Source organism: Dendronephthya gigantea, unplaced genomic scaffold, assembly GCF_004324835.1.
Source record: "Dendronephthya gigantea isolate DGI-Jeju-01 unplaced genomic scaffold, DenGig_1.0 000015F, whole genome shotgun sequence".
NCBI lineage: Eukaryota > Metazoa > Cnidaria > Anthozoa > Malacalcyonacea > Nephtheidae > Dendronephthya > Dendronephthya gigantea.
In genome coordinates this window covers 311,205-337,639 of record NW_021163025.1, presented here as the reverse complement: position 1 = coordinate 337,639, position 26,435 = coordinate 311,205, and the positions used below count along the sequence as shown (strand labels likewise).

General features: G+C 39.4%; 2 protein-coding genes across 2 annotated transcripts; both read right to left on the bottom strand.

The window, feature by feature from the left end:
- Positions 1-12,150: 12,150 nt before the first annotated feature.
- Positions 12,151-19,985, bottom strand: LOC114520246. The gene is made up of 5 exons (XM_028540478.1): positions 19,772-19,985; positions 17,074-17,480; positions 14,193-15,934; positions 13,820-13,959; positions 12,151-13,553 (listed from the first exon to the last, which is right to left on the bottom strand). The coding sequence occupies exons 2-5, from the start codon at positions 17,455-17,457 to the stop codon at positions 12,154-12,156; spliced, it is 3,666 nt and encodes a 1,221-aa protein (XP_028396279.1). The 5' UTR covers positions 17,458-17,480; positions 19,772-19,985; the 3' UTR covers positions 12,151-12,153.
- A 1,842-nt stretch (positions 19,986-21,827) lies between these two features.
- On the bottom strand, positions 21,828-24,417 carry LOC114520105. The gene is made up of 2 exons (XM_028540317.1): positions 22,973-24,417; positions 21,828-22,492 (listed from the first exon to the last, which is right to left on the bottom strand). The coding sequence occupies exons 1-2, from the start codon at positions 24,071-24,073 to the stop codon at positions 22,382-22,384; spliced, it is 1,212 nt and encodes a 403-aa protein (XP_028396118.1). The 5' UTR covers positions 24,074-24,417; the 3' UTR covers positions 21,828-22,381.
- Positions 24,418-26,435: the final 2,018 nt, after the last annotated feature.

Here is a 26,435-nt window from a genome sequence, read left to right as displayed (position 1 = left end):
CTTCATTATCGACGAATTAATTAGGTATCGATTTCACTAAATACAACAAATGGTAAACTATGTAAAATCGATTACATTCAATCGTAAGTTCAGATACATCTGTGCCTATTAACATAAGAATTGATGTCGTGTATGATTGATAGGAAGAAATCCTTTCAGTATTAATGACTCGTGCTATCTAATATTTGGCTGTTTGACTTGTTTAAGTAGGGTTAGAGTATAATCATGGCGTTTGCTATATGGTATATATAGAGTCCCGAGAATTAGATAATGTATATACTATCCCTTTTAGAGAGTAGCTACCTTCACATAGTCCTCTTCACAGAGGGATTGAATTCACTGATAAGCGGTCTAAATATAGTTGTTATTGAATTTAATAAAATTACTCATAATAGAATTTGACGAATTTTAGAAGCTACGAGGTATTGAATAAGAATTCTGAGAGCTGATAATCCTGAGTGAAGGTAACTATTCTCAAACTAATTCAGATGCCAGTCCCCGAATCTATAATTAATGTTTCATAGATGTTAATTTACTGCACTGTTTGTAATAGCGTTAAAGTATAAAACCCAATTTAAATCAAAATCTAATCTTTGAACTATTTGTCTTAAATCTAAGCTATTGCCCATGTTTTCATTACGTCATGTCTTCAATTGTCACCGCATAGTTGTAATCGGATAAGGAAACACCAGCTTCATTTCACTTCATGACAAAGAGAACTTCGTAAGTCGACGTTTTCCCGATTGTTTAATAGTCTGTTGTTTACTGGAGAAACTTCGAAGACTAGTATTTCTTCGTTCGCTTTTTTTCTCCTGGAAAAAGAAATATTTAATTTTATGTTATTAGTTAGTATATTTCGTACCTACATATCTTTCACCTTGTATATCGGGTACAACTACAGGTGGTCCTGCATTGAAAACACCGTCATAAAAACACTATCTGTTTCTTTATGATCTGCTGCGGAAATGCAGCTTCAATTATCAAGTCATAATACCCATAAAGATTCTTTCTTTTTAATTGTTCATACTGTGCGGATTCATGTAGACCGTTAAATATGAATAATTGTTGCATTAATTTTAACAGTTGCGTGATGATTTTCTAGGTAGACATCGACACGTTTCTAGGGCGTGGCCTCAATCTTTATGTTCAAAATTCAAACATTGCAGACAAAGTGAGTAAGATAGAATGCCGAAAATGTCAGAACGTTAAAGCCACACCCTAACGCAACAGCTGTTCACATGCAACCGGTCTACCGGACACCGCATTAATTTCCACACATCCAGTGACAGCTCTTTGCACGTTACTTTACAAAATCAACTGAATGAAGCCAAATATTCAATGTTAAATCGTAGGTTTACCTTTTCTTCTGCTTCAAGATATTTCACAATCGAGTGCACATATTCGAGAGTGATTTCTTGTGGAATGTCATTTGGGTTTGGAGGTTCGAGTGGGAACCACAGGGAAGATTCTTTCAAACAGGACTGTAACGACGTTCTCTTTTCGGGCCAATATTTTTCAGTTTCAGATGATAGGTAGCGGAATACGAACCGCCGCAATGCTTTCAAGAAGTTTGACGGTTTGAGCTGGTTAATATTCTTCATGGCGTTAACAGATTCTTTCATGTCACCTGGCAGAGCATCTCGGAATTTGTCAGCGAGCCCTTCGATAGCTCCATCAGCAAGCAAATCTTCAAGTGCTTCGTAAAGTGCAAGAAGGTGTCTAATCTTGATCAGGCTCCGTGGTTCGGGTAGCAGGTTTACTGGGAAGGGACTGGGTAACAGCGGTGACATTTTCTCGGCGAACTCCTCTAAGGTCATATCGACGTTGATGCCCCTCAGTTTTTGTTTAAGCAGGAAGATCAGTACTTCGCAATGTTGAAGAAGATCTTGGGCTTCCTTGATTCTCCGTTCTTTTAGGTTAGACAATCCTTTGCGTACTTCCTCGGGCAAGTTTTGATCCTGTACTAACTGCGACCGAATCTCCGTCAACAACGGTCCACAGGAGTGGAACAATTCTTTTGCAAATATGAACTTGTCCAGCGTTCCTGTCAAGAAACGCTTTCCGAATACAATTTTATTTGCGAGCCCCATTTCTATTCTCTCAAAGTCGTATGTGATCTCTTGGCCTTTACCATACTCGAGATTGTTTTGTGCATCTTGAAAGAATAAATCCGACCATTGAAAATTGATTATTTCTTTTTCCTTAACATGCTGTATTGAGGCAGACATGACACCACTGCAGTTTTCTTTTTCAAGAAAGCTTAGAGCTGGATGTTGATGTGAAGACAGAGATATAACTACATCTAAAATCCGATTTTGATAGCAAACAAGGATTTCGATAGCTGTTTTGAGGAAGTCGCAATAATCACCTTCCATGAGACAGTAAGCTATGCGATCAGTCTTTCTCAGTCGTGGCATCTTCTTTTTATCGATATGACGATTATTAACATGATCACGCATGAAGTTCCATGCCTCTTTAAAATTATCGAACAGCACTTGCAGACTCTCCGTTTCTTGTGTAGTTCGCTTTATTTCTAGAAGGTGACCGCTGATGAAATCGTCTGGACTGGGCGTGTGCATCCTGTCTACTAATGCGATGGGTTAGTGCAGATGATACTAGGCGAGACCATTTCAACAGATGATAAAGATTGCCTATCATCGCGAGCTGATCAAACTGTGCGAAGAACAAGGCCAAGAAACTGTGCTTTGATTGGACTTCTTTTGGAGAGTGCAAAAATACCGAACGGAAGTCTTCAAGAGATGGTCGCTTTGTCACACGAAATAATCTCTTTAAATGTTTGTTCTGCTCTTCTGCTTGTTCAGGATAATCGTCGAGTTCCAAGATGAGACATTCCAATGTAACCTTTGCTTGGCTGTCATCCATCCTTTGTAATTTCATCATCTCCTTTATTTCCACTGATGTCTCGCGCGCTTTCAAAAACACTTCTTCTGTACGCTTGGAAAATTCGTCTTCCCATTCTCGATACATGATCGGCGTTGAACATTCATTCTCTCCTTTTACTTTGATTTGTGATATAAGATCCGACGTTTTCTCGACCACAAGATGCATCGTTTTGACTGCAGTAGTTTTCGTGCAACTAAGAATTTCTGTAAGATGGATTAGATCACTTTTTATAGTCTCAAAACAAATGCTAGCTGGGCTTCTAAGATTCACAGGACTAGTTCCGAGTTGTATATTTAAGACACTGGACAAGTCGCCCTCCGTCGAAGTGTCGAGAGCTACACCAGCGTAGCAAGATGAATAGATGATGAGGTGTAAGGCACGATAGACGGTTGGACGCAAATGTTTTGTGCAAAGAGCCCATCCTGGAATTGTTTCACAATGAGCGGAGAGTGGTAGTTTGGCGTAAGTCTCGGCAGATGTGATACTCTCTGTCTCGTCACTTGGGATTCCATGACAATGTGGACATACTTTATCCATAACATTACTCTTAAAGGCGAATCTTAAACCACACGAGCATGTAAACCGGTGGATTCTTTGACATATGGTGGGTATTCAAACACGGAACGCATCTCGTCCTCGTGCATCTTTTTAAATTCAGCGGGATTGATGAAGTAGTTGTAGAATAGTGAGTTTTCAGCTTCTTGATTTGTAGCGACGACTGTTGCGATGTGAAGAACTAGCAGCGCCATTTCAACGTCTTCTACCGAGGACTCGGGTGATAATTGGAGTTCTGGACAGTAGGAATCACGACGGCCTAAAACTCTCAGCGAAAGCTCCTGCAGCAGTTTGGAGAACGAGACTACGTTGCTTGCAAACCAGTTGACTAGTACCTCGTCTTTATCGGTGAGCTTTCGTACAGTGCGCTGCAAGTAAATCATGTTTACGAGGATTCCGACAAAGGCAAAAGCATGATTAGGTGAGCTTTGGCATCTTTCTATAAATTCCTTCATACATGATTCATCGTTTGACATCAGTTTCCAATATGCCGCCTTCGCTTCTTTATACTCAGGATACTTCAAAACAGTTGTAAACACTGTCTTGTATTGACTTCTTTCGTTTTGCCATTGTTCTTGTAACGTTGGAAGACTGCTACTTTCACTTATCCACTTTTCTATATCAAATAGACTTGCCTTCCTGTGGAGTTGCTTTAAGAAAAACATCTGCAACGATGTTTTTGAACCTCTGAGTATCGAATTGACTTCTTTCATCATATGAGCATACAGACTGTGTTCCTTCAGAATACTGGGTCTTTCAGCTGCGAAATGTGCTAACATTGTGAAGAATCCTCGGAGAAATGCGACCGCTGAAAGTATGATCAGACCACTAGTTTCACAGGTATTTGATATCAGTCCTATTGCTAACTTAGCAATCCTAAGATCTTCAGAATCAGAGCTGTCGATGTCTTCGATTCTAAAATTATCCTCAAAATTCATTAGAGATTGGATTAGATCACAAATCATTACTGCTGCATACGAATCATGATGCATCAAATCATTCGAGTATAAATCTTTGAAAACGTTGTCAATAATCTGAAGACAAGGACAGTTCACTATAGCGCTTGGGTCGGCGATTAAATTAATAAATATTCCCGGTGACTCCATTTCTTCCACCTTGAGTAGCCGCAAGATCACAGGACTCATCATCATTACCAACTTCGGTCTCTCCAAAGACAGAACATGTTCGATTATCGGAGGAACAGCACAAGTATCAACGTTTGTGTCAATACAACGACCATAAAACAGAGCTGAAAATTTCTGTAAAGCTTCCCGTTTATCCTTGTGATTCTCCATTTCTTCTTCCAACGGTCGAATTAATTCCTCTGTTATCGTTTGAAATGAGTCCTCGTGATCCAGGTATTCTGGTTCAAGACGCAGGCCGATTTCGTTTAAAGTATATAACGAAGATAAACTCGTCGGTAGAGCAATTGAAGGAAAGATGATCCTTGCAAAGTCAGTACATAAACGTAGGTAATGGAATGCTGGAGATTGTTCGCTAATCTTGAATGCTGATGAGAGTAGCAAGTTTGCATTGCGTATCCACGATTCGAGGCCACCATTTGTTTCGATAATTTGGTGCGATGGAAACATTTCTTTACAATATACCGTAACTAAAGTGTCTCCAAATCTTTCCGAGTTAACCTGACATTCTAAATTTTCTGGCACTTCTTGCTGTTTATCTTCAGGAAAATATTCGTAATTCTTCATTTCTTTGAAATGCTTTTTCTCGTCCTGAAAATCTTGTGAAGGATATTTTTCATCATCATCGCTCATTTGACTTGGCTCCGTTTCATGTCCCTGGAGTTCAGGTTCAAAATTCAACTCATCGCCATCTGATCTTTCTGTTTCGCTTGTAGCGAACACTATTTCATTAAATTCTTTGTAAGAAGTTTTCTCTGTATGAGCACTTGTCGCATGCCCGACTTCCTTTGAGCTGCGGAACATGTCATCAATTGCATTGTTGGGTTCCATCGAAGGCCAATGTGTTCTTTTGCTTTCGTGAGCTTCATTGCACGCATCATTTCTATTCGTGTTATCTTGTATACTTGATTCCTCCGAATCAAATGTTTCATCAATGTTCACAGTCGTGGCTCCTTCTGAACCGTACAGCATCTCATCTGTCAGATTTGACAGAAAATCTTGCCCTATAAATGGCCAATGCGCGCTTTTCGCTTCGTTCCCAGTAGTCTTTACTGCTTCCGAAAGATCATTCGACGAATCATTTTTACTTCCACTATCTGACCGTCTGCTGATCTCCACTTCTGAGTGAGGAGTTTCAGTAGCTTTTATCATCATTACTTCTTCAGACTTGCAAAACACATCCATTAAACTTGACTGAACGTTGAGCTCTATAAATGGTCGACAGAAATCGACCATTCTCAGTGAATCAAGCATTTGTTCTTGATAATCCCATACAAACGTGTGAAGTAATGCACAAAACTGAGGCATATCTTTTACCGGTAAATACCGTTCAACTTCGGATATAAAAGTTGCCTGTGCTATGGAAACTCGCTGAGAACTGCTCAACGTTTCACTGAAGTCGGCAGTCACTATAGCAAGAACATCTTTCAGGTATAAATCTTGAAAATCTGAAGTGATAAGGCAGAATTCTGGTACCAGGTTAATGATCGTTTTCGAGAATCTTTCAATTTGCTGTTGTCGAACTGTCGGCTTTAGTTGACCATTTTCATCCAAATTATCACAATTCTCCAGGAGTGTTGCATGATCTTCAAAGAACAGCTCTTTGGCGCCGTCAGCTTTTCTCACCACTACTTGGCTGAAAGGCAGGTAGAGATCTAAGCTTGTTGTGTCAAGAATGTAACATTCTGTCCCAAGTGGCTCTGAAATCTGTGATACTTCAAAAATAGCGTTTTGATTGATAAAATTGCACCACATGGATTCTAACTCTTGCATCTGAGTTTCACTGTGGCCATGAAACAAATGAGGTGGCCACGCGTTCTCTTTTTCCAAGAAGTAAATGATTTTTGCCAATGGATTTCGAACTAAACGCGAGACATACTGCTCCATTGCGCCGTATAATGTGGACGAATTCACTAGAGACTGGCGGTCACAAGAGACCTGGACTTGCCAACTTTCTTTTAGGTGAGATCCCTGATCTTTATGGAGAGAATTTAAGTTTATCGACTGCAAGATTAGTCTCTCGATGGCTTGTGCAATCTGGCTAGAACTGAAAAGATTTTTTGCAATGTGCAAAACACTATCTAGAGGTCGTTGGCTTTGTGTATATTTAATGCAGGTGAAGCACCATAAGAGATCGTTTTGTGTAAAATTACGTATTGGCCATATCGAAGATGTGAGAAGCTTCTGGACACTTTCACCAAGTATTTCATTTAGGGGAACTATAGGTCGTTCAAGGACGTCAAGGAACACTTGTCTCCAACCACACAGGAAACTAAACTGCCATGGTATATCTTCATTTTCTACGCGTTGCACATGCAATACGATACAAACATGCTTGTGTGCGTAGGAGTCCATCTCAGATGAGCACTGTTTGTAGGAATCCCTTTTTTCTTCGATGATGGAACGTGCAAGAAGTAGGTGTGGAGCATCCATGTCAGGTTTACACTGCAATACCAACAGCTCTTTTTCGGATGAATTCCAGAAGGCATTTATTCTTTCTGCCAACTGCTTCTCTGACTTATATGCACTTAGTCTTTCCACTTGACATTTAGGATTATTCCCCAAACACTGACGAATGTCTGTGTAAATGTTGGAGAAGGTCATAACCACAGTTTTCGAGCCAACCTCATCACTGCCAAAGAAAGGTGATTTCTGAAAGTTGTTCACAACGTGATCCAGAAAAGCAGCAAGTCCTTCATGTAGTGGTTTCTTGAAATACTCATCATTTAATTCGTGGATATCTTGGTCATTCTCTTCCAAAACATTGCACTTCTTCGCGCGAAGCACACCATCAGGGGAGGCTACCCACATCAAGTCATCTTTACATTTCTTTGAAACCTCCTCCATGTCAGTTTCATTGCGATGAGACAAAACCAGAGATGGAAGAGTGTCTTCGTGAAAACCAATGAACAGATCAGTTTCGCAGAAATGAGACTCTAAGCCTTCGACTGTTGACATTGCTTGGACCCAGCGATGGAGCTCAGTGATAACCTTTTGTTGCTCCTCGGTTAGCACATCAGAGAAACGCAGGATTTGTTTCTCAAACCTGTTAAGAAATGGCGGATCAGAGTCCTTAACATTCTGTTCATCCATAAGAACAATGCATCGAAACCCGTCGTGAACTTGACACATTGGGTTGCTATACGCTCCAAGAGCTACACGACAATTTTTTCTTTTACCGACCACGGCGTAATTCTGGTTTAGAAGATCATACAGACTGCCATAAATATTTTCCAGATCTTTCAATATCAGCACACAATCTCTCTCCATGCAAAGAATAATACGACTTAGAACTCTGTAGTTGTAGTCTTCGGACAGGTCTTCTTCAAATCTACTGCCAAAAATCGTAATACTTTCCTTATCCAGGCTGGACATAATTTGTTTCAAAATACCATGGGCTGAATCTCCTCTTGTTATAAGCATCAGGTGTCTGGCGTGGGCGTCTGCAAGATTCGCTTGAATTAACTGAGTGACTGGAACGATATCATCTTCATCACTGGATATTAGAGTTTTGCTCAACTTGTCCAGGAAAATCTTCTGAATGTTGCTTACTTCATCATAGAGGCCACCAAAATTACGCTGTAATGAGATGTTAACGTCTTTAGAGGTGCTGCAACCTGTCAAGCTCTTAATCAAGGAGTAGTAATCACGAAGACCATGGAAATTGTCATGTTGTTGTTCCTCATACTCGAAGTAACCATCCGCCAAAGACTTTAATACCTTTTCTCCCAAGCGTTGGCTGCCATCTGTACTATCAGCGTAATGAAGTGAATACCCTGTGTCATATAGATCTTCCCTGGTTGGTTCAGGTTTGGACAGATGAATTGCCCGGTTCATCTTCGCAGCGTCTAACGACCAGTTTGAAATACCCACAACAGCAACATCTGGAAATTCTCCTTTACCTGGCTCTAACAAGCTATGAAGGACTTTGAGAGGGTTGTACTTAGAATTTTCAGCCAATCCTACTTCATCCAGTAAAACGACTGGCAGAACATTTCCATCTTTGTTGTGGGTTTTATATTTTCGTGCCTTTTCAAACACTTTGATGATTCCTTCTGATGTGGACGACTCTGAGCCTTGATATGAGACGACATAAAGTTGTGGTAACTTTCGGAATAAAACATTTTGCGAATCACGTCCTCGTAGGTTGCTTCGGATTAACTGTATGGATAATGACTTACTACATCCAGGCTTGCCAACGACGAAAATCGGAATGCGATTTAAGATGCAAACAAGCATTACAAAGACATTTTCTCGTAGGGCGGCGTTTCTTGCAGTGCCATTTGGGAGTTCCATCCGATCCAAATAGTCTTCTTCTTCTATACGTACAATAGCTGCAAAATTATCCGAATAATCAGTTGCTTTCATTTCAAAGTCATGACGGCTAAATACATCCATCATGCATCTTCGGTAATCTTTCCGCAACTCTCCAGTAGGTAATCTGGACAAATAACAATGGGCCAGTGCGAGCACAATGCTCTTGATCATTGGATTCTTTTTGTACTGTTGTGACATCGAATGGTATTTTCTTAAGTGCCTGGAGTATTCTTTCTTGGTTTCCTTGAGTTTTTGGCGCTTCCTTCGCATATCCTCAAACCATCCAATCAGGTGAATGCAGCGGTAGACGTCTCGTAAACTAACACAAAAGTGGTTCTTTTCAGCATTACGAATAAACTCCTGAGAAGAAGCGAGCAACTCAATAAGCATATCTTCATACTGGCTTGGCAGATCTCTTACCATTCTCTGAATATAATTTCGTTCATCTTCTGGTGCTAGTGAACCATAATCCCAAACATAGTCAATCATAGCTTCAGGTAGTGGATGGACACGGTACACCAGCTTGGAATACTCATCAGTTATATTCTTGCCTTCGAGACCAGCTGTTTTAATGTGTTCCTCAGGACGTAACTTGTACGGGTTACAAGCTGCTAGGAAGACAAGATTTTTAGCTAATGGTCGCCCGAGCAAAGAGTGATGACATATCACATCACTGATCAATCCTAGGTGATCACACGTGTTTATTTCATCCAAGAAAATCCAGATTTTCTCTTTGGTATTCTTAGCGTCATATTCCTTTTTCTTTATAAATATGATTGTCTCTTCTTCCGACCTCCCAGCATGCAAAATAAATGTTTCGAGTTTTATGCCACACGTATCAGCCAAATAACGAATAAGACTGGTCTTTCCACAGCCTGTCTCTCCCATGATGATAACTGGAACATTGGCACGAACACGTAATATGATCAATATCATCTTTAGGATGTTATCTGGAGTCAAGGCGTAGCTTGTAAATAGATCTTTCTTTCCAACCAGTTTCATGCATGCTATCTTCTCTAACTTCTCCTGTAGTTCGACTTCAGTTAAAAACTCCATATCGTCAAGTTCTGTGCTCCCTCGTACCACTTGACTCTTCAACAATTCTATAACATTTAAGGGAACAGATGATCTTTTCCTGTACACAGCAGTAATCGCTTGCGAGTTCAGACCATGAAACACGATCAACAAATGGTTGCTGTTTTCCCACTGTATCATCCCCGTTACTCGTTCAACCATATCGTCAGCAGACGTCCCGGTGGATGCGACTGCTCTGTCCAATGCCCTCGCGGATTCCTCTTGAGACAGATTCTTTTTATCGCCTGAGGGAGAAGTTGTAATAGAACGAGATGCGAACTCTTTTGACACTTCTAATAGTGCGGAAAAAAGATTGCTACGGACACCAGTGGACTCTTCACCAACCATGGATTCCAGATTCTCAATTTTGAAAAAAGTGCTATTTGAATATTTTAAAAGCTGGTCAGCTAGAACTCCCAAAAATGTGTGTAGTATTGTAAAGGTAACATCTGCAGCTGATGAAAAATACCTCGCTAAAAGCTGTTTGCAGCGACCTGGTGGCAAAGGTTTAAATATATTCTGTCCACAGAAAGAAATTTCATTTGAATCAAGGCCTTGTCGGTCAAAGAGATCTAAGTATTGGCAAACAACTTGAACATTACTCGTTATTTTGGAGCTGACCAGGAAGTCCTTGTAATTCTGCCACTCCAAGTGAATGTGTTTAAAGTATTTTAAAACAATCAATGATTCTCGGAGCGTATCTTTCAGTGTATTTGCTATTTCAATGTAGATGTGTGTTGTAGGGAGATGATAAAATTGATTCCCGGCTGAGACCATTCCGGTGACAATAAGTTGGAATAGGAATGTGTCCAACAACAATGGATCGCTAACTTCACCAATATCCAGATGCAAGCAATGATACTTTTTTATCTTGATCCCTTTTAGTCGCTGAATGACTTTACTTGGCTGGAATGGGCCACTAATTGGAAAGGTAACAACACCCATACTCTTCTCCAGAGATTGCTGCTTCACTTGCTCCGTTTTTCCAAGGCCAGGAAGTTTAGATGTGATAATTTTAACGTCAGGCCAACCAGATTGAAGTCGATGTCCGAGGGAATGATCACTCATACCAGCAATGCGATGTGTATATTGGGAAAACTGTTCCACAATGTGGTGCTGGTCACCACCGCAGCAAATCAAAGCAAGTTGATAATCGATATATTCTTTTATTGCCTCGGAGCTTTCGTAGTATTTCTGCTTCTCTTTAATCGCCTTAACTAATTTGAACTGCAATTCATTTGGTAGTAATTCAACATTTGCGATGCAATATAAACTTTTTCGATGTACGAACTTTGAATGCATGAAACATCTTTGCAATAGCAAGTGTAAATCCTCCCAATTTGTTTGTGAATTACAGAAAACAATTTGATACGGTTCCGGGTATGCATTTGACGTGTTTTCGTACAGCGTGAGAAGAACGTTGATCATTATTGAGCTATCCGGCTCGAGACTGGCGACGAAGATTTTTCCTGGTGTGACTTCTGCCTCCGACGAAAATCGTTCCTGATGCGACTTCTTTCTGTATGAGTCCGTTTCTCCCTCGTCTGGAATTCGTCTGATAACATCTTGAACTTCGTTAAAAATGCATTCTAACGCCTCTCCAACAAACGAGAGCAAAATTTCTGGACTGTCATTGGGATTAAACATACCAAACTTTTCCTTGTGATCTTCTAACTGCTGTTTAGTGATCGTTCTATCGACAAAATGGATCAGAGAGAGAACTTCGTCGCAATCAACAGCAGGCTCGCCAATCAAGAAATCATACAGCTTGCACAGTTGATCGGAGCGGTAGTAATTGAGACGGTAGAATTTCTCCTGGACATTCTTCAAAACACTCTCCCAGTTTTCTTGATCATTCAAAAGGCTATCCCTAACAGATTTGAGTTCATCGGTAGTTTTTATTCGTTTCCAATATCTTCGATATTTTACATAGCCCGAGGAACGCAATTTTAATAGATGATTGGAAATTTCCGACAGTAGGTTTACTTGATTAATGAAGTCATCAAAATCAATATCCTCGCTACTTTCGTTGTAACGACTGGAAGTAACCTTGATACGGGAAGAAATTATGAGATGCGCCCGACTTCTTAAATCATGTAGATCTGACAGAGAGTAGCTACACAATTTATCCTCGCCATCCCCAGGAAGTACGTAACTCATCTTAGTTTCGCATTTTCCATCTTCCTGCGACACCGAATATTCTCCTCTGCTCAGGCAATTCTATGATTTCTTTAGTCATCTCTCCACGGTTTGCAATGCTCATGTACAACCCACGAAGACTGTTCACGTTCATACTACACTGCTTGATCTTTCCTTCTATATCTTTATGACCATTGCAAGATTTTTTTAACATGTCTAAAAATCCCTGGAGTTCTAACGTTTTGTCATTCTTTTTCCTAATCAAAGGTGCTAGGAATCCATGAACGTCGATAAGGTCGGAAACTGATGACTCGAATACAAATTGATCCGAATGTTCCTCAACGGCATCGATTAGGAAACGAATGTCTTCGTCAACGATTTCTTCCATAAAACTAAGCAATTCTCTGCAAGTTGACAGCTCCTTAATCACACCAGTTAATTCTTCTCCAGAAAAAACTGAGACTATTTGTTTGATGTTTTCCATTGATTGATGCAACGATGTAGGTGTTGGTTCATTTCTATTTTCCATCACTGTTTGGAATTGTAAAAGTACCGTCATTGTATCATTTGGGATGTCTTCCAGTCCAAATATATCACGAATAGCAATGAAGTGTTGCACTTGTTCCAAGAGGTGAGGATACTTCATGTAGTCGTGGATGTAAAGTTTAATCTCGGGGGAAAACTTTTCTCCGAAGTATGTTTCTAGCATTTCGAGCTCTTTAACACGTGGATCTTCGCCTTTCATAATACCAAGTAGAGTCTTCATGGTCTCCGCATTCAGTGACTTGGGATCTTTGAACACACGATCCCATTGCTCTTGAAATTGTTCTATAGCTGTTGTGGTAAGAAACGTTATCAGTGAATGGAAGTCCTGTATTGGTGTTGCTGCATTCTCCTGTTCCTCTTCACTTGCACAACTTAATTTCTTCAAGCATCTTTTAGCGACGGTCCTAAAGGACAGAGAATTTCCTACTGTGCGCAAATCTTCGGCTGCGCTTAGGAACAGCAATAAATCTCCCCATGACGTTTCATCTTCCAAATCTTTTACACTACCTGTGCGCAAGATCTTTTTAAGATCATTTAACGACTCCGTGACACTCTCAATTCCTGGAACTGCACAAACGTCTTCGATTATTTTACTACTGCATTCGATCGCTGACGTTAGCATGTCAATTTTCTTGGAAGAATCTTCGGCAACATGCATCAAGCGTGAGATATGATCTAAAATCAACTTTTGGATATCGGCCTGGTTATACTTTGGTGGTCCGGAAGCATTTCGTAAGATGGCACAAAGCATCGAAACGTCTTCCTTCTTTTTGTCGACGTCTTTTAATAAGCCTAAAGATATGTCACCATCTTTTATGCGCTTATCTAGTTCTCGACAAATCTTCTCTCCAATTCGATATTTTTTATTATCAATTTCTGAAAGTTAAGAAAATCCAAATCAGGATACAATGTTATTAAATTGAAGGTACTTACCTAAACTGCACACATGGGACTGCTCTTTGACAGATCTAAAATGCATTGCTTCTTGTTTTGTTTGAAACACAAAAATAACAGACCTGTTTTTTTCTCAAATTCTGGTCATGGCAAAAATAATACATTTTTTAAAAAGAGGGTACAGTGAGATTAAGAGAAAAGGAAGACTATGACTTCAAGTTATTTATATAACGCAGAAAGACACTTACCAGGTATTTTCAGGAAGATAATCCAAATATCACACGAACCTAAGATGTTCTTGAAATTATTTTCTTTAATTTGACCAACTTTACCAATTTCTTGTACATCAATGATGTCCAGGATAAACGACAATAGTTCTTGGGCAAGCCTGAAAACATACAACATTAGAAGTTTAGTGTTAAGTCGAAACGTTTTTTTGTATAGTATAGTTACGAAACAACTTTAAACGCCATTTCCAAGGTAAATGTAATCGGCTACTCGACTCAAATTTCACGCCTTAACGAAGTGTAACACGAAATCTCGACCCTTCTCGTAATTGACGTATTCGATCAACAAAATTTTGAGGCGTCCGTTCCCTTAACGGTGCGTCAACGAGTATACCTGTTGCTACAATGTTCCATAAGAATTGTGCATGACTCTTTCAACACTTTTTTGGGCTTCTTCTTCAATATGTTCTTTACATTGGATTTATAGCTCTCCTGGACGAAATGCACATATCTTTTTATTTCCGCCAAAGCTTTCAGAAGGGAAGGAGCGTCTTCATTTTTCAAAAATCGTCTTTCGACTTCGGTAGAGAGATCCGTTACAAGAATTGAATTAGCGATATTCATAGGACTTGATCGAATTATGGCGTCAATTGCACCATAAACTGCTATCACCTTATCCACACCATCGACACTTCTACCAACCCAACCGTTCACACAATTAGTTATCACCCACGATTCACAGAGCTTTACCTTCTTCTCGTAGGGCATGACACGCCAACTTTTTGTAAAACACGTGTTGCCTAGAATTTTAGGAACCATCATTAGACGACGAATGGACTTTGATTTGGAGAGCTCCATCAGCACGTCAAACACTTGATCCATAGCCAAATCTCTTTCAGAAATGATTGCTTGAAGAAATTTTTCTTCATCGTCGCCATTAAATTCCTCATCTGACTTGGCGTATTCAAGTAATGTTTGAAATAGATAATCGTGCATCTTGTGACGAATTTTCTCCGGAATTTTGTAAAACTCGCTTAATTTCGCCGCAACGTTTTCGTTTTCAGTGCTAGCAGTTTGCTTTTCATAGAATTTGACAAAGAAGTTCAGCTTTTCGACATCGTCAGCAAAGAAGCAGCTAACTTTGGAAACTTCGAATAACTTCAAAGCCTCGTTCAAACTTGGGGCTTTCTTCATCACCAAATCTAGCAAATCTTGGTAGGCGCTCTGCTCTTTGCTCTCTATTTTCTCGATATGTGAAAGGAGCATATCGATCATCTTCTTGTATTCTTCGGTATCATAAGTGTAGTCTTGGTATTTTTCAAATTTCTTACCAAGAATGAAACCAATTCCAAGATAGGGATAAAAATATGCTGCTAGGGTAAGCCAACTTGGACTGCTGCTGCTTTCTACCAAAATAGTGGCTAAATTTTCCAAAGTCTTTAAATTTGAAGGTGGAAGAAGGCGGGGTTTATAGCTGTCGTTCAAAACCTGAAGAAGGCAATCGCACATGGCTGTCGTTTTGCCACCTCGAGGTAACAAATCCGAATTCTTGCAAAGATGACCTAAGACGATACATAAATACAGTCGCTGCAGGTCTGTCACCGAGTTTTCGGAAACTTGTTCTACGATCCATTTCACAAACTCTTCCACGTTGCTTTTGCCAGACGTCACTAACGAAGTGAAGTCTAAATTTTCTATTTGCTTAAGAATGTTGGAAATTGCAAAGGGATTAGAAATAAAATTCAGTAGCCACTTTAGGTAAAATACCACCGATCTAGGAACAGTCTCGCTCATATAGTCTAGGTCTTCTTTAAAATTGAAAACATCGAAGTGAATGAACGAGCGCACTCGCTTCGGTGAAGTATTGGCTTCAACGTGTGCCACGGGCTCCTTACTTAGCACATTGATCTTGAAATCGAAAATTGGTATTTTGAACTCACGTCCTTTTACACGGAAACCATATTTATATGTCAAATTATTCTTAACCTGCGGCAAAGGTAACGGTACAACACACGTAAACAGATTGTTATCGCAAACATGATCTTCGACAGGTTTCATAATTATAGGTCTAGAGTCGAGATTTAAAATCGCTTGATCAACACTGTAGTCTCCAAAGATCAAGAGGTAGAACCCAATCTAAAACATTTATATTAAAACGTGGTAAGTATACTGTGCATTATAATGTGATGATAATAATGGGTTTTTATTTACATGGCACTCATGCAGGCGTATAGACCTATTCGAAAAAGAGCAAGAGGCCTGTTATGCTGGACCGGTTACAAGCTACACAAAATCGAAGTTTCCCCAGTCAAAATTTAGAAGTGTGCAGATGATTTTGAAATTTTGAAGAAGTAACTTATTCGCGTTCCCATCGCGTTCCGAACACATTCTAAAAAGGCGTTTTTTGCGTTCCAAACGCGTGAAATATTTTGAACGCGTTCCTCGGTTGATTTGAAACCTACGTTCCTACAATCACGGTCAATATGCCATAGCTTACGGTGACAATTTTGAATTTAGACCACTACGCGGAGCATCGCAAATGTTGCCTGGCTTCGAATAACGCGAAAGGAAACGACATATGGAACTTTTTGAAGTTTTTATTCTCTCTTCCTCAAGCGTTTTTTTATTTTTGTTTGGTTCACCCCGCTTGACTGCAAAGAAGTTATTCTTTTTCTCGCATATTCAGAAATCTTTCCCATGTTCACAGACGTGTAAAGTTGTAAACACAAATGGAATGAATCCGTTTACGTTGCCGGAATCGACGCTAATTAATTCTCACGATAACTCCCGAAGATTTCCGACTGATTCAGTAGGAATGCGTCTGGAACGCGTTCCACTAAAAGCCGAACGCAAATCGAACGTGATTTGGAACGTGATTTGGAACGTGATTTGGAACGTGATTTGGATCTGTTAACTTACTTCTGGGCAGTGTAGTTGGAACCGTATACAAACAATATGGGGAATTCATGTCAAAGAACTTTTTGTGCAACAAAATGTTTTCAAACTTCTTCAGACAAATTCTTATCAAGAAAGAAGTACTCTTCCGTGATAAATCTTCATGCAGTCATTCTCTTTACTCTCACCTACCCATGCAACGTTTAAGCTAAACAGGCTTCGTACAACGGACCCGAGCTTGATAACGTGGATAAATTGGGCCGGTCAACAAGTAACACCATTTGACACCATGATATTACTATTTATGACAAAATTTTTATATAGCGTTATGTTAGCCTCTTCCTAATACAACAGAGAATGAACACAAGGATTGTCCTTACCGGCGTTAGTTGCGGTGATGGTGGTTGCGGTTCAGGTATATTCTTCTTTAAGATGGCTGAGTATGAACTTGTTTGTTCACTGGAACCGCTTCCTATTCCGGGTACCATAGGATTATCAACACTTTGACTTCGATTATTAGATCGAACAAGGGCAGTTTTATATGGCTGGACGCTTTCTCCTTTCCCGGTCTCAGAATTACTGAACTCCTCTGAATCTGTTGGATCGCAACACTCCTGTCCTCCCCTCGTCTGTTCATTTCGACCTTGTTCAGCGGTAAAGGTATTGTTAATATTCCTACTCTGTGTCTCGGCTTGGTCGCTTTTAGTTTCACATCCACTCTGTGAATCACTCTTATTTTCGCTATTTTTTTCCAGTTTTTCCATTTATTGTATGCTTAGGGGAACATCTATAAACAAATGTAAAAGTAACGATTGAATTTTGTTTACATCAAAATTAAAAAGGCTAAAAAACAGAACGAGTGTTGAATGTTGCTTTTTTTTTGTGCATGGCTTTCATCCTATTCCTAAGAGCTACGGTTCATCAGGGAACTTTTAGGTTTCTACAAAGAATCTAGAGGCCTTTCAAAGGTCGTTTCTGTTCTTTTGATGATCATAATGGTCACCCTTTTCCAGTTCTGATCATAATGGTCAACTCTTTTCCAGTTCTGTTGAACATAATGACCTTGGCACACCATTGAGTAGTTAACTAACAATTCGTGTTTGTTGGACAGAGATCTACAAAAGTACGACGGACTTTTTGGAATTGTTAATGAGTTAAAAGGTCGAGAATTTCGAGTGGAAATCATATACATCTCAAATCAAAGTCGGAAGCAGGCAGGAATTCAACCTACGCCATTGCGATAAAACTGAGCCATTATGTGCCTGGAGTCCGTGTTCGTCCCACTAATAGTAGCATAAAAGGCGCGAAATTAAATTAATTCTGCATAAAAATGAAAGAATTACACACTTTTCTAGTGCCGAAGTCATATGAAATGAAAGAAATGATAATCGAGGATCTGGATTCTGGAATGTTTTTGCCACTGAGGTTGTTGACAAGAGCGATTCCGGTATATGCGCCGGAACATGTATTAAGCTCGTGATTGGTTAGTCTGATAGACCTATCGCATTTGATTGGTTTATATTCCCTCAAAGGTTGTGGTAGTCGTAGTGGTAGTCAAATCTGAACCTCGCTATTATCATTTACACGACGAATATGCCGCCATTTTGGGGTTGTTTTTTTCAAAACCAAGTGTGTAAGACCTCGTAACGGCGTCTATCTTTATTTTTAGGCTGAGTCTATTCTTCAAATGGTCTGTTGATTCTAAAAAAGTGCTCTTCATGTTGTTATAATTTTTTAAACGCATTTGAGAAAATCTGAAAGTACCCCAAAAACGTCATCGTGAGAAAGGCTAATGGGAATTGGATGCAAATAAACTTTAACAGAGACTTTGGCTTATTAGCATTAGGTTCGGCACATGAAAGTTCGACGTCTAAAACAGGTCTAAAGCCGGTTTTCCACTAGCGATATTTTTCGCGCGAAGCGACATTTTACTTTTGTTCCAGAGCTCTCAACTGCAACCATCTGGAACAAATTGCTTAAATACAAAGGAATAAAGTCGCTTCGCGCGAAAAATATCGCCAGTGGAAAACCGGCTCAAGTCGCGTTTTCTTATATATCTCTCGCGTTATTACTTTGCAAACAAGTCTAATTAATGCATGGAAACATTTTCGACAAATCCAACTAAATATATTTTTAGTATATTTTAATATATTCAACCTAAAAACTGCAGTGGCGTAACCAGCCTGACGATTTAGTCATGGTATGCAAATTTTATGTTATTATCATTATTCATTTCTTTAGAAATTCATTGTTTTGACAGTCAATGAACACCAAAATATTAGCATAGCATGACTAAATTTTCAGGCTGGCTACGCCATTTTAAAAGCTAGCAGAAGATAAAGGCAAAATGCAATTTTTCTGAAAATCACGTACAACTCGTCGTCTATCTCCCCAACTATAATTTAACGACAAGAACATTTGTGTGGGAGAAACCTTGGTTGCGAAATATTTGAAATCCTGTTCGCATGAACGTGTGTGTACACAAATAGGATTCTATTGAATTTCCCTACATTTCTCTCAGTGGGACAGTGAGTAGAACTTAACAACACGCTGACGAAGGGAGATATTTTGTTGCAAAGCCTGAATTTACTGCCGTGCATGCTTACTATATTCTTGGCCCGAAATATTTCGATGAGAATAATCACCCCGATTCGATCACATAAAAATCTGATATAAAACGCTTATATCCGTGCACTTGCATTTATAATATGACACCAGACGTAAACATCACCTTGCATACGGAACAGGTAAATGTTTTCTGCTGCAATGCTTTTAAATATTTAAGACATTAAGACATTTTTTGCACTTCCGCTTCATCATCTCATCGCATTTCAGTGTCTAGCTCTGGATACACTCGGCGAACTTTGACAATTCGAATTCGGTAACGATACAAAACGCATGCAAACTTTATAATCACAAACTCTAACGCGCCCATTATACCGTAGGCGATAAACAGCAACAGTTGACTAAGTTTGCTAAAAGAAAGAAATAGCTACAATATACACAAAACAAAGAAATAGAATATACACAATAACAATATATCCAAGCATAAAAAAGTTAACGCGATTTAGGGGCTACCTTGAATACGGTATTCAGTCTTCCGATTAAGTTCCCAACGGCCAACTCCGACGAGACGACGGTGTTTATTAAGCGCTTAGAGCATCTTTATTTTCGTGAATCCTATTCCACGAGTTTAATGTAACATTCTCATTCTTGCAAATCTTGTTTGAGTTTAGTTTAAAGTCGAATCGGCTCAACGGGTGGCTTTGTGATAGCTGGCTTTCGATTTTAATTCCTGGTAGCTCGGTCTGAATTCGTGGAAGTCACGTGACCTTCATTGTATACATAGACAGCAGACACTTCTGCAGCCGGCGAGGTGAATAATTTAATTATGTTCACCACTCTCGTGCTCATTGTGACATTTCAGCATGTTTCAGAACTAAAACTTTCAACTGATTTTTACACGCCCGTGATACATCTACATTCGGGTAAGCTGGTTAGACCTCATCACTATATATTGCACTTCAACGTGATTCCCATCGATCTGCCATCCAGACTGCCATCGAGTTTTATTACAACTGCAAAATTCTAGGTAGTGTGCCAAAGGCAAAGAGATTTTGTCGACGATTTTGCTGCTTGTCGTCAAATCACCAGCAAAATAGGATGTACTTAAAATACGTTTGGTACAATTAGTTCACAAAACGGCTTGTACGTGTTCTGCAGCAACAAAGTACAAGGTTCCCACGGAACAGAGGTGGCACCGAGTTGCGCTATAGCGATTCTTGAAAACACAATGAGACAGCTGTCAGCGATATAAAATGACACAATTGGGGGCTGGGAATTTCTAAAGGTTTTACCTCGAAACATTTTAAACAGTTTTCCAACGTCCAAGCATTATTAATAACATAACGATTGTCGTTTTCGTACCTATGTTTATGTAATTCATATCTCATACAATTACTCTAAGATATATTTTTTCAGTAAAGTTTAAACTGAAATGTGCACACAGCTGTCGTTGATCAGCAGTACCTGCAGCATACGCTTGTCAATCATTCTATTTAGTTTTGTTTAATTCCGATTTAAATACGTATAACGTGAACCTATTGATCACTTCCAATTTTCGTTTCTTTGTCGGACTGTTCTAGGTTAATAAAGTTTTTAAAATCTGCTATGGTATAAAAGTTGTTACAATTTGACAAACACTGTCAGAAGGGCTATCATTCAGCGCTAAGCTGATTTACAAGAAACTGTTTCATTCTAGTTATTAATCCAGTCCAAAAGTGAAAATTTGAATACATACAAATATCTGTAATATATTAGCAGGTTCACGGCAACCAGGTATATAATCTTTTGCAATTATCGCTACTCTGGTTTAATTAATGAAAGTAATCACCACACAAAGTCTACATTCACGACCCGTGTTTCGACACTCCGGTCTAGTGTCTTCATCAGGGGTGATCTGATGCTGAAACTTTGAAGACACTAGCCCGGAATGAAAATATTTGAGCTCCAGAAAAACCATTCATGCAAATTATGTAATGTATACGAGTATGATTTGTATATGCAATGAAAAATCGGCATACTCACACTTCACTCAGATTAAACGAATGTCATAGATAAATCGTTTATAAAGATATTGGTTGTTGTCATTTTTAGTTTTTTTTCTAAACTTTCGAATCGTTATTAACTATTGTCGCCAAGCCGGCGCACATGAAATTAAAGCTACTAAAAAGTTATATTTCGTGTAGAAATTTGAATCTGACTGATTCAGTGGCCGTCTCCTCATATGTCACCGACGATGGCTATTGTCGGTGATCACTGATGAATTAAGTGCCTTGTTATTTTGGATTAAATTTCTTCGTCAAGAGCCACAAACGAGTGTTTTTACTGCCATTTATTTTAAATACCTAGGTGCCTTAAAAAAGGCCATATGGTTTCTAGTAGGCTCCTAGCCCATTTCTTGTGAATATTTATTCTTTTAAAATGTGAATTTTATTTCTCTTTTCTGGGGCGAAAAAAGAAATAAAATAAAAATTTATTGCCATTCGCATTGCCTGTATTTTCAATTGAATCACGACGTACAGTTACAGCTATAATCGATATATTTTTTAACAAAGGTAAATTAATATTGTGTTTCATGCGTATACAATTTTTGTAATTTTGTGCATAAAATTGTAACACTATAGTTTGCTACTAATTACATGTTAGGCAATTATGGTAGCTACTATTTATATTCTTCTGTGACTGCTAAGAGTCAGCCATCTAATCTAATTTGAACAATAAAGATATAAAATTAAAGAGATAGTCCATTGGCTGACTTCAGACTGAGTGCCCGGCGCCGGTGCCCAAAGTCAAAGCATGCTCATAATTCATAAAACCTGCCGAGTACAGTGCCCTAAGGTTTAAGTACTACCTCTGGAGGTAGTGTCCGTTCTTCAATTTGATTTGGAAGCGTCAGAAAAAGTGCCGAGCACTCAGTCTGAATGCAGCAGCCTAATAACTTTGAATGAGCTCAAAATTTGAAATTGACGCAAAGATCGCGTATAATGATCCATATGTAATTCTAAAAAGGTTATTCCATGTATATGCTTCTTTAATAATAAATTTTAACTGTCACTGCATTTAAATTTATTGCGAGCCGTTAATTTATGCATACACGGATATATATTAACGGATTAAGTTCACTTATCATGCGCGGGAGAAATTTTTAAGTCGACGTCGCCCACCAGACTGTTTGGTCGTCTTTTGTTGAACAGAGGAAACTCGAAGACTTTCCTTCTTCGACTCGCCAACTTTCTCCTGAAGAGAAATATTTGTTATTGAACGAGTGCGTGCCGGTCTGCATGAGAACTAATACTGTACTCGAGAGCCGTTTTTAAGACGGATTGACATTTCTCAGCAGACTGGAGGAGAAATACTGGAAATAGCGAAACGCTCCTCTTGTTCGCTTTATTTACGCAGTTAAAACAATAGAAATGCTAATTTTAAACGTCATTTATGCTCGTTTTAACAACGCAATCATGGAATTACACAGTATACTAGTACATGCACAATATACCATGATTTTTCTATATAACCATCCTTTTCTCATCACAAGGACAAAGACCAAGACTTGTTGTCAATCTGTCAATGTCAAAAGCCGGCGATAAGAAGCATTTAAACTTTTCGCTATTAACTAAATCTTATACTCTCTACTCGCAACAGGTCCCTAAATTCATCTTATACTACACCTCACAATTCACTGTACTGTTCACCCTAAAAAACTTGTCTACTATTTACCTTTTCCTCGAGATACTTCACAATTGAGTGGATGTACTTGAGAGTGATTTCGCGTGGAATGTCATTCAGGTGTGGTAGCTGTAGTGGGAACCACAGTGAAGGTTCTTCCAAACAGGACTGTAATGACTTTCTTTCTTCCGGCCAATATTTTTCAGTTTCTGATGAAAGATAGCGGAAAATGAAACGACGCAGTGCTTTGAGAAAGTTTGGCGGTTTCAACTGTTCAATATCTTTGGCAACCATGGTGCTGACGGATTCTTCTATCTCATCTGGCAGTTCTTTTCGGAATTTGTCAGCGAGTCCTTCGATAGCTCCATCCGCAAGCACATCTTCGAGTGCTTCGTAAAGAGCTGCAAGGTGTCTGATCTTGATCAATCGTCTTGGCTCGGGTAACAACTTTGCAGGGAAGGGACTTGGTAACATCGGCGACCAATTTTCGGCAAACTCTTCTAAAGTCATATCTACGTTAATCTTCTTTAATTCTCGTTTAAGCAAGAAAATAAGCACTTCGATATGCTGAAGAAGGTCTTGAGCTTCCTTTATTCTCCGTTCTTTTAAGTTCGACAACCCTTTACGCACATCATCCGGCAAACTTTGTTCCTGTTCAACTTGTGATCTGATCTCACTCAATAACGGACCACAGGAGTGAAACAACTCCTTCGCGAATACAAACTTATTAAGCGTTCCTGTCAAGAAACATTTTCCAAATACGATTTCTTTTGCAATGACTATTTCCATTCTCTCAAAATCGTAGGTGATTTCTCGACCTTTCCCATACTCGAGATTGTTTTGCGCATCCTGAAAGAAATCATCTGACCATTGAAAATTGATTATCTCTTTTTCTTTAACATCTTGAATTGAGGCGGACATGACACCACTGCAGTTTTCTCTTTCAAGGAAGCTTAGAGCTGGATGTTGATGTGAAGAGAAAGAAATAACTGTGTCCATAATCGAGTTTTGGTAAGAAACAAGGATTTCAATAGCGGTTTTAAGATAGATTCCATAATCACCATCCATTAGACAGTAAGCAACACATTGCGTCTCTGACAGTCGCGGCATTTCCGTTTTGCCAACAAGCGCTTGGTTAACCCGATAACGCATTTTGTTCCACGCTTTCTTAAAATTGTTGAACAACTCCTGCAAACTTTCTGTTTGTTGTTGTGTTTGGGCGGTTTCTAGAAGATGGCCACCGATGAAGTCGTCGATCGACTTAGACTGTGCATCCTTCCTACTAATGCGATGGGTTAATGCTTTCGATACTAGTCGAGACCATTTTAGCAGATGATTCAGGTCACCAATGATTAGGAATTGCTCAAACTTTGCAAAGAACAGGATAAAAAAACTGTGCTTTGTTTGAACCTCTTGAGGAGAATGCAGAAATGCTGAACGGAAATCCTCGAAACATGGTTGCTTTGTCACACGAAATAGTCTCTTTAATTGCCGGTTCTGCTCTTTCGCTAGTTCAGGATATTGTCGCGTTCCAGATACGGCATTCCATTGCTTTACTGTCCTCCGTTTGTTGTATTTCTATCATCTTTTCTTTCCCTTGGATGCCCTATACGATTTCAAGACTACTTTTTCACACGTTGGAAAAATTTGTCTTCCCATTCTTGACACATGGTTGGTGTTAAACAATCATTTGCTCCATGTGACGTTTCACTAGTCATGAGATCGGAACTTTTTTCGACCATTACATGTATAGCTTCGATTGCGATATCTTTTTTGCAACTGAGAATCTTCATGAAAACGCAGAGATCAGTCTTGATAGTTTCAAAACAAATGTTCGCCGGATTTCTGCCTGGATCCGTTCCATGTAATGTATTTAAAACTCTGGACAAGTCCTTCTTTGTCGAAGTTCCGAGAGCAATTCCAGCGTAGAAAGCTGAGTAAACGATGAGGTGTAAGGCACGATAAACTGCTGGACTCATGTGTTTTGTACAGAGAGCCCATTCCGGAATTGTATCCCCATGACACGTAGTGGGCGTTTGGCATTCGTTTTTGGAGACGCGGCGCTTTCTGTATCGTCACCCAGGGTTTCATGACAGTCTGGACACACATTCTTATCAATATTACTTTTAAAGGCCAACCTTAAACCACAGGAGCAGGTAACACGGGCGGATTCGTGCACACAAGGTTGGTTTTGAACACGGAACGAATCTCATCCTTGCAATGGGCAAGAGCACACACATTTTCAAGTATAGCAGAATTGGTGAGGTACTGGTAGAATATCACATTTTCAGTTTGTGGACCTGTGGCGATGACACTGGTTATGTGAAGGACTAAGAGCGCCATTTCAACATCTTCTACTGATGACTCTGGTGACAGTTGAAGTTCTGGACAATCGAAATCACGACGGCCAACAATTCCAAGCAGAAGTTGTTGAAACAATTTTGGAAACGCATCTATTTTGCTAGCAACCCAATCAACCAATTCTTCATCCTTGATATTGAGTTTTCGTACTGCACGCTGCAAATAGACCATATTGATGAGCATCCCAATAAGGGAAAATGCATATTTCGGAGAATTTTCGCATTTCTTTAAAAATTCTTCCATATACGATGTTTCGTTTGATATCATTTTCCAATACGCCTCCGTCGCTTCTGCATACTCGGGATATTTCAATACAGTTGTAAACATCGCCTTATCTTGACTTCTTTCGTTGTGCCATTGTTCTTCTATCGACAAAAGTGTGCAGCTGTTGCTGAACCACTTTCCTATATCAAATAGACTTGCCTTCTTGTTGAGTTGTTTCATGAAGAACGTTTGTAAAGATTTTTGGGAATCATTGAGTATTGAATTGACTTCTCTCATCATATGAGCATACGGACTCTGATCCTGGAGTACACCCGGGTCTCCACAAACGAAGTGTGCCAACATTGTGAAGAATCCACGAAGAAATGCTACAGCTGAAAGTACACTTAGACCGCAATTCTCACCAGGTTTTGATATCAATGCCGCTGCAGATTTAGCAAGCATAAGAACTTTAGAGTCGGAGCTAACAATATCATCAATTTTAAATTTCTCTTTGAAATTTAACAGAGATTGAATTAGATCACAAATCATCACTGCTGGGTACGAGTCGTGATTAATTAACCGTCGAAAAATGAACTTCGAAGACGTCATTTATGTTCTGTAGACACGGACAGTTCTCTATAGCGCTTGGATTAGTGATTAAATCTATGAATATTCCAGGTGACTGCATTTCTTCCACCATGAGTAACCGTAAGACGACAGGACTCATCATCATTACAACTTTGGCCTCTCCAAAGACAAAACTTGTTCTATTATCGGGCGTGCACAACAGGTATCAACATTTGTGTCAATACAACGACCATAGAACAGAGATGAAAACTTCTGTAAAGCTTCTCGTTTATCCTTATTTTCTCCTATTTCTTCTTCTAATGGTTGAATTAGTTTCTCTGTTATTGTTTGAAATGAATCTTCGTGATCCAGGTATTCTGGT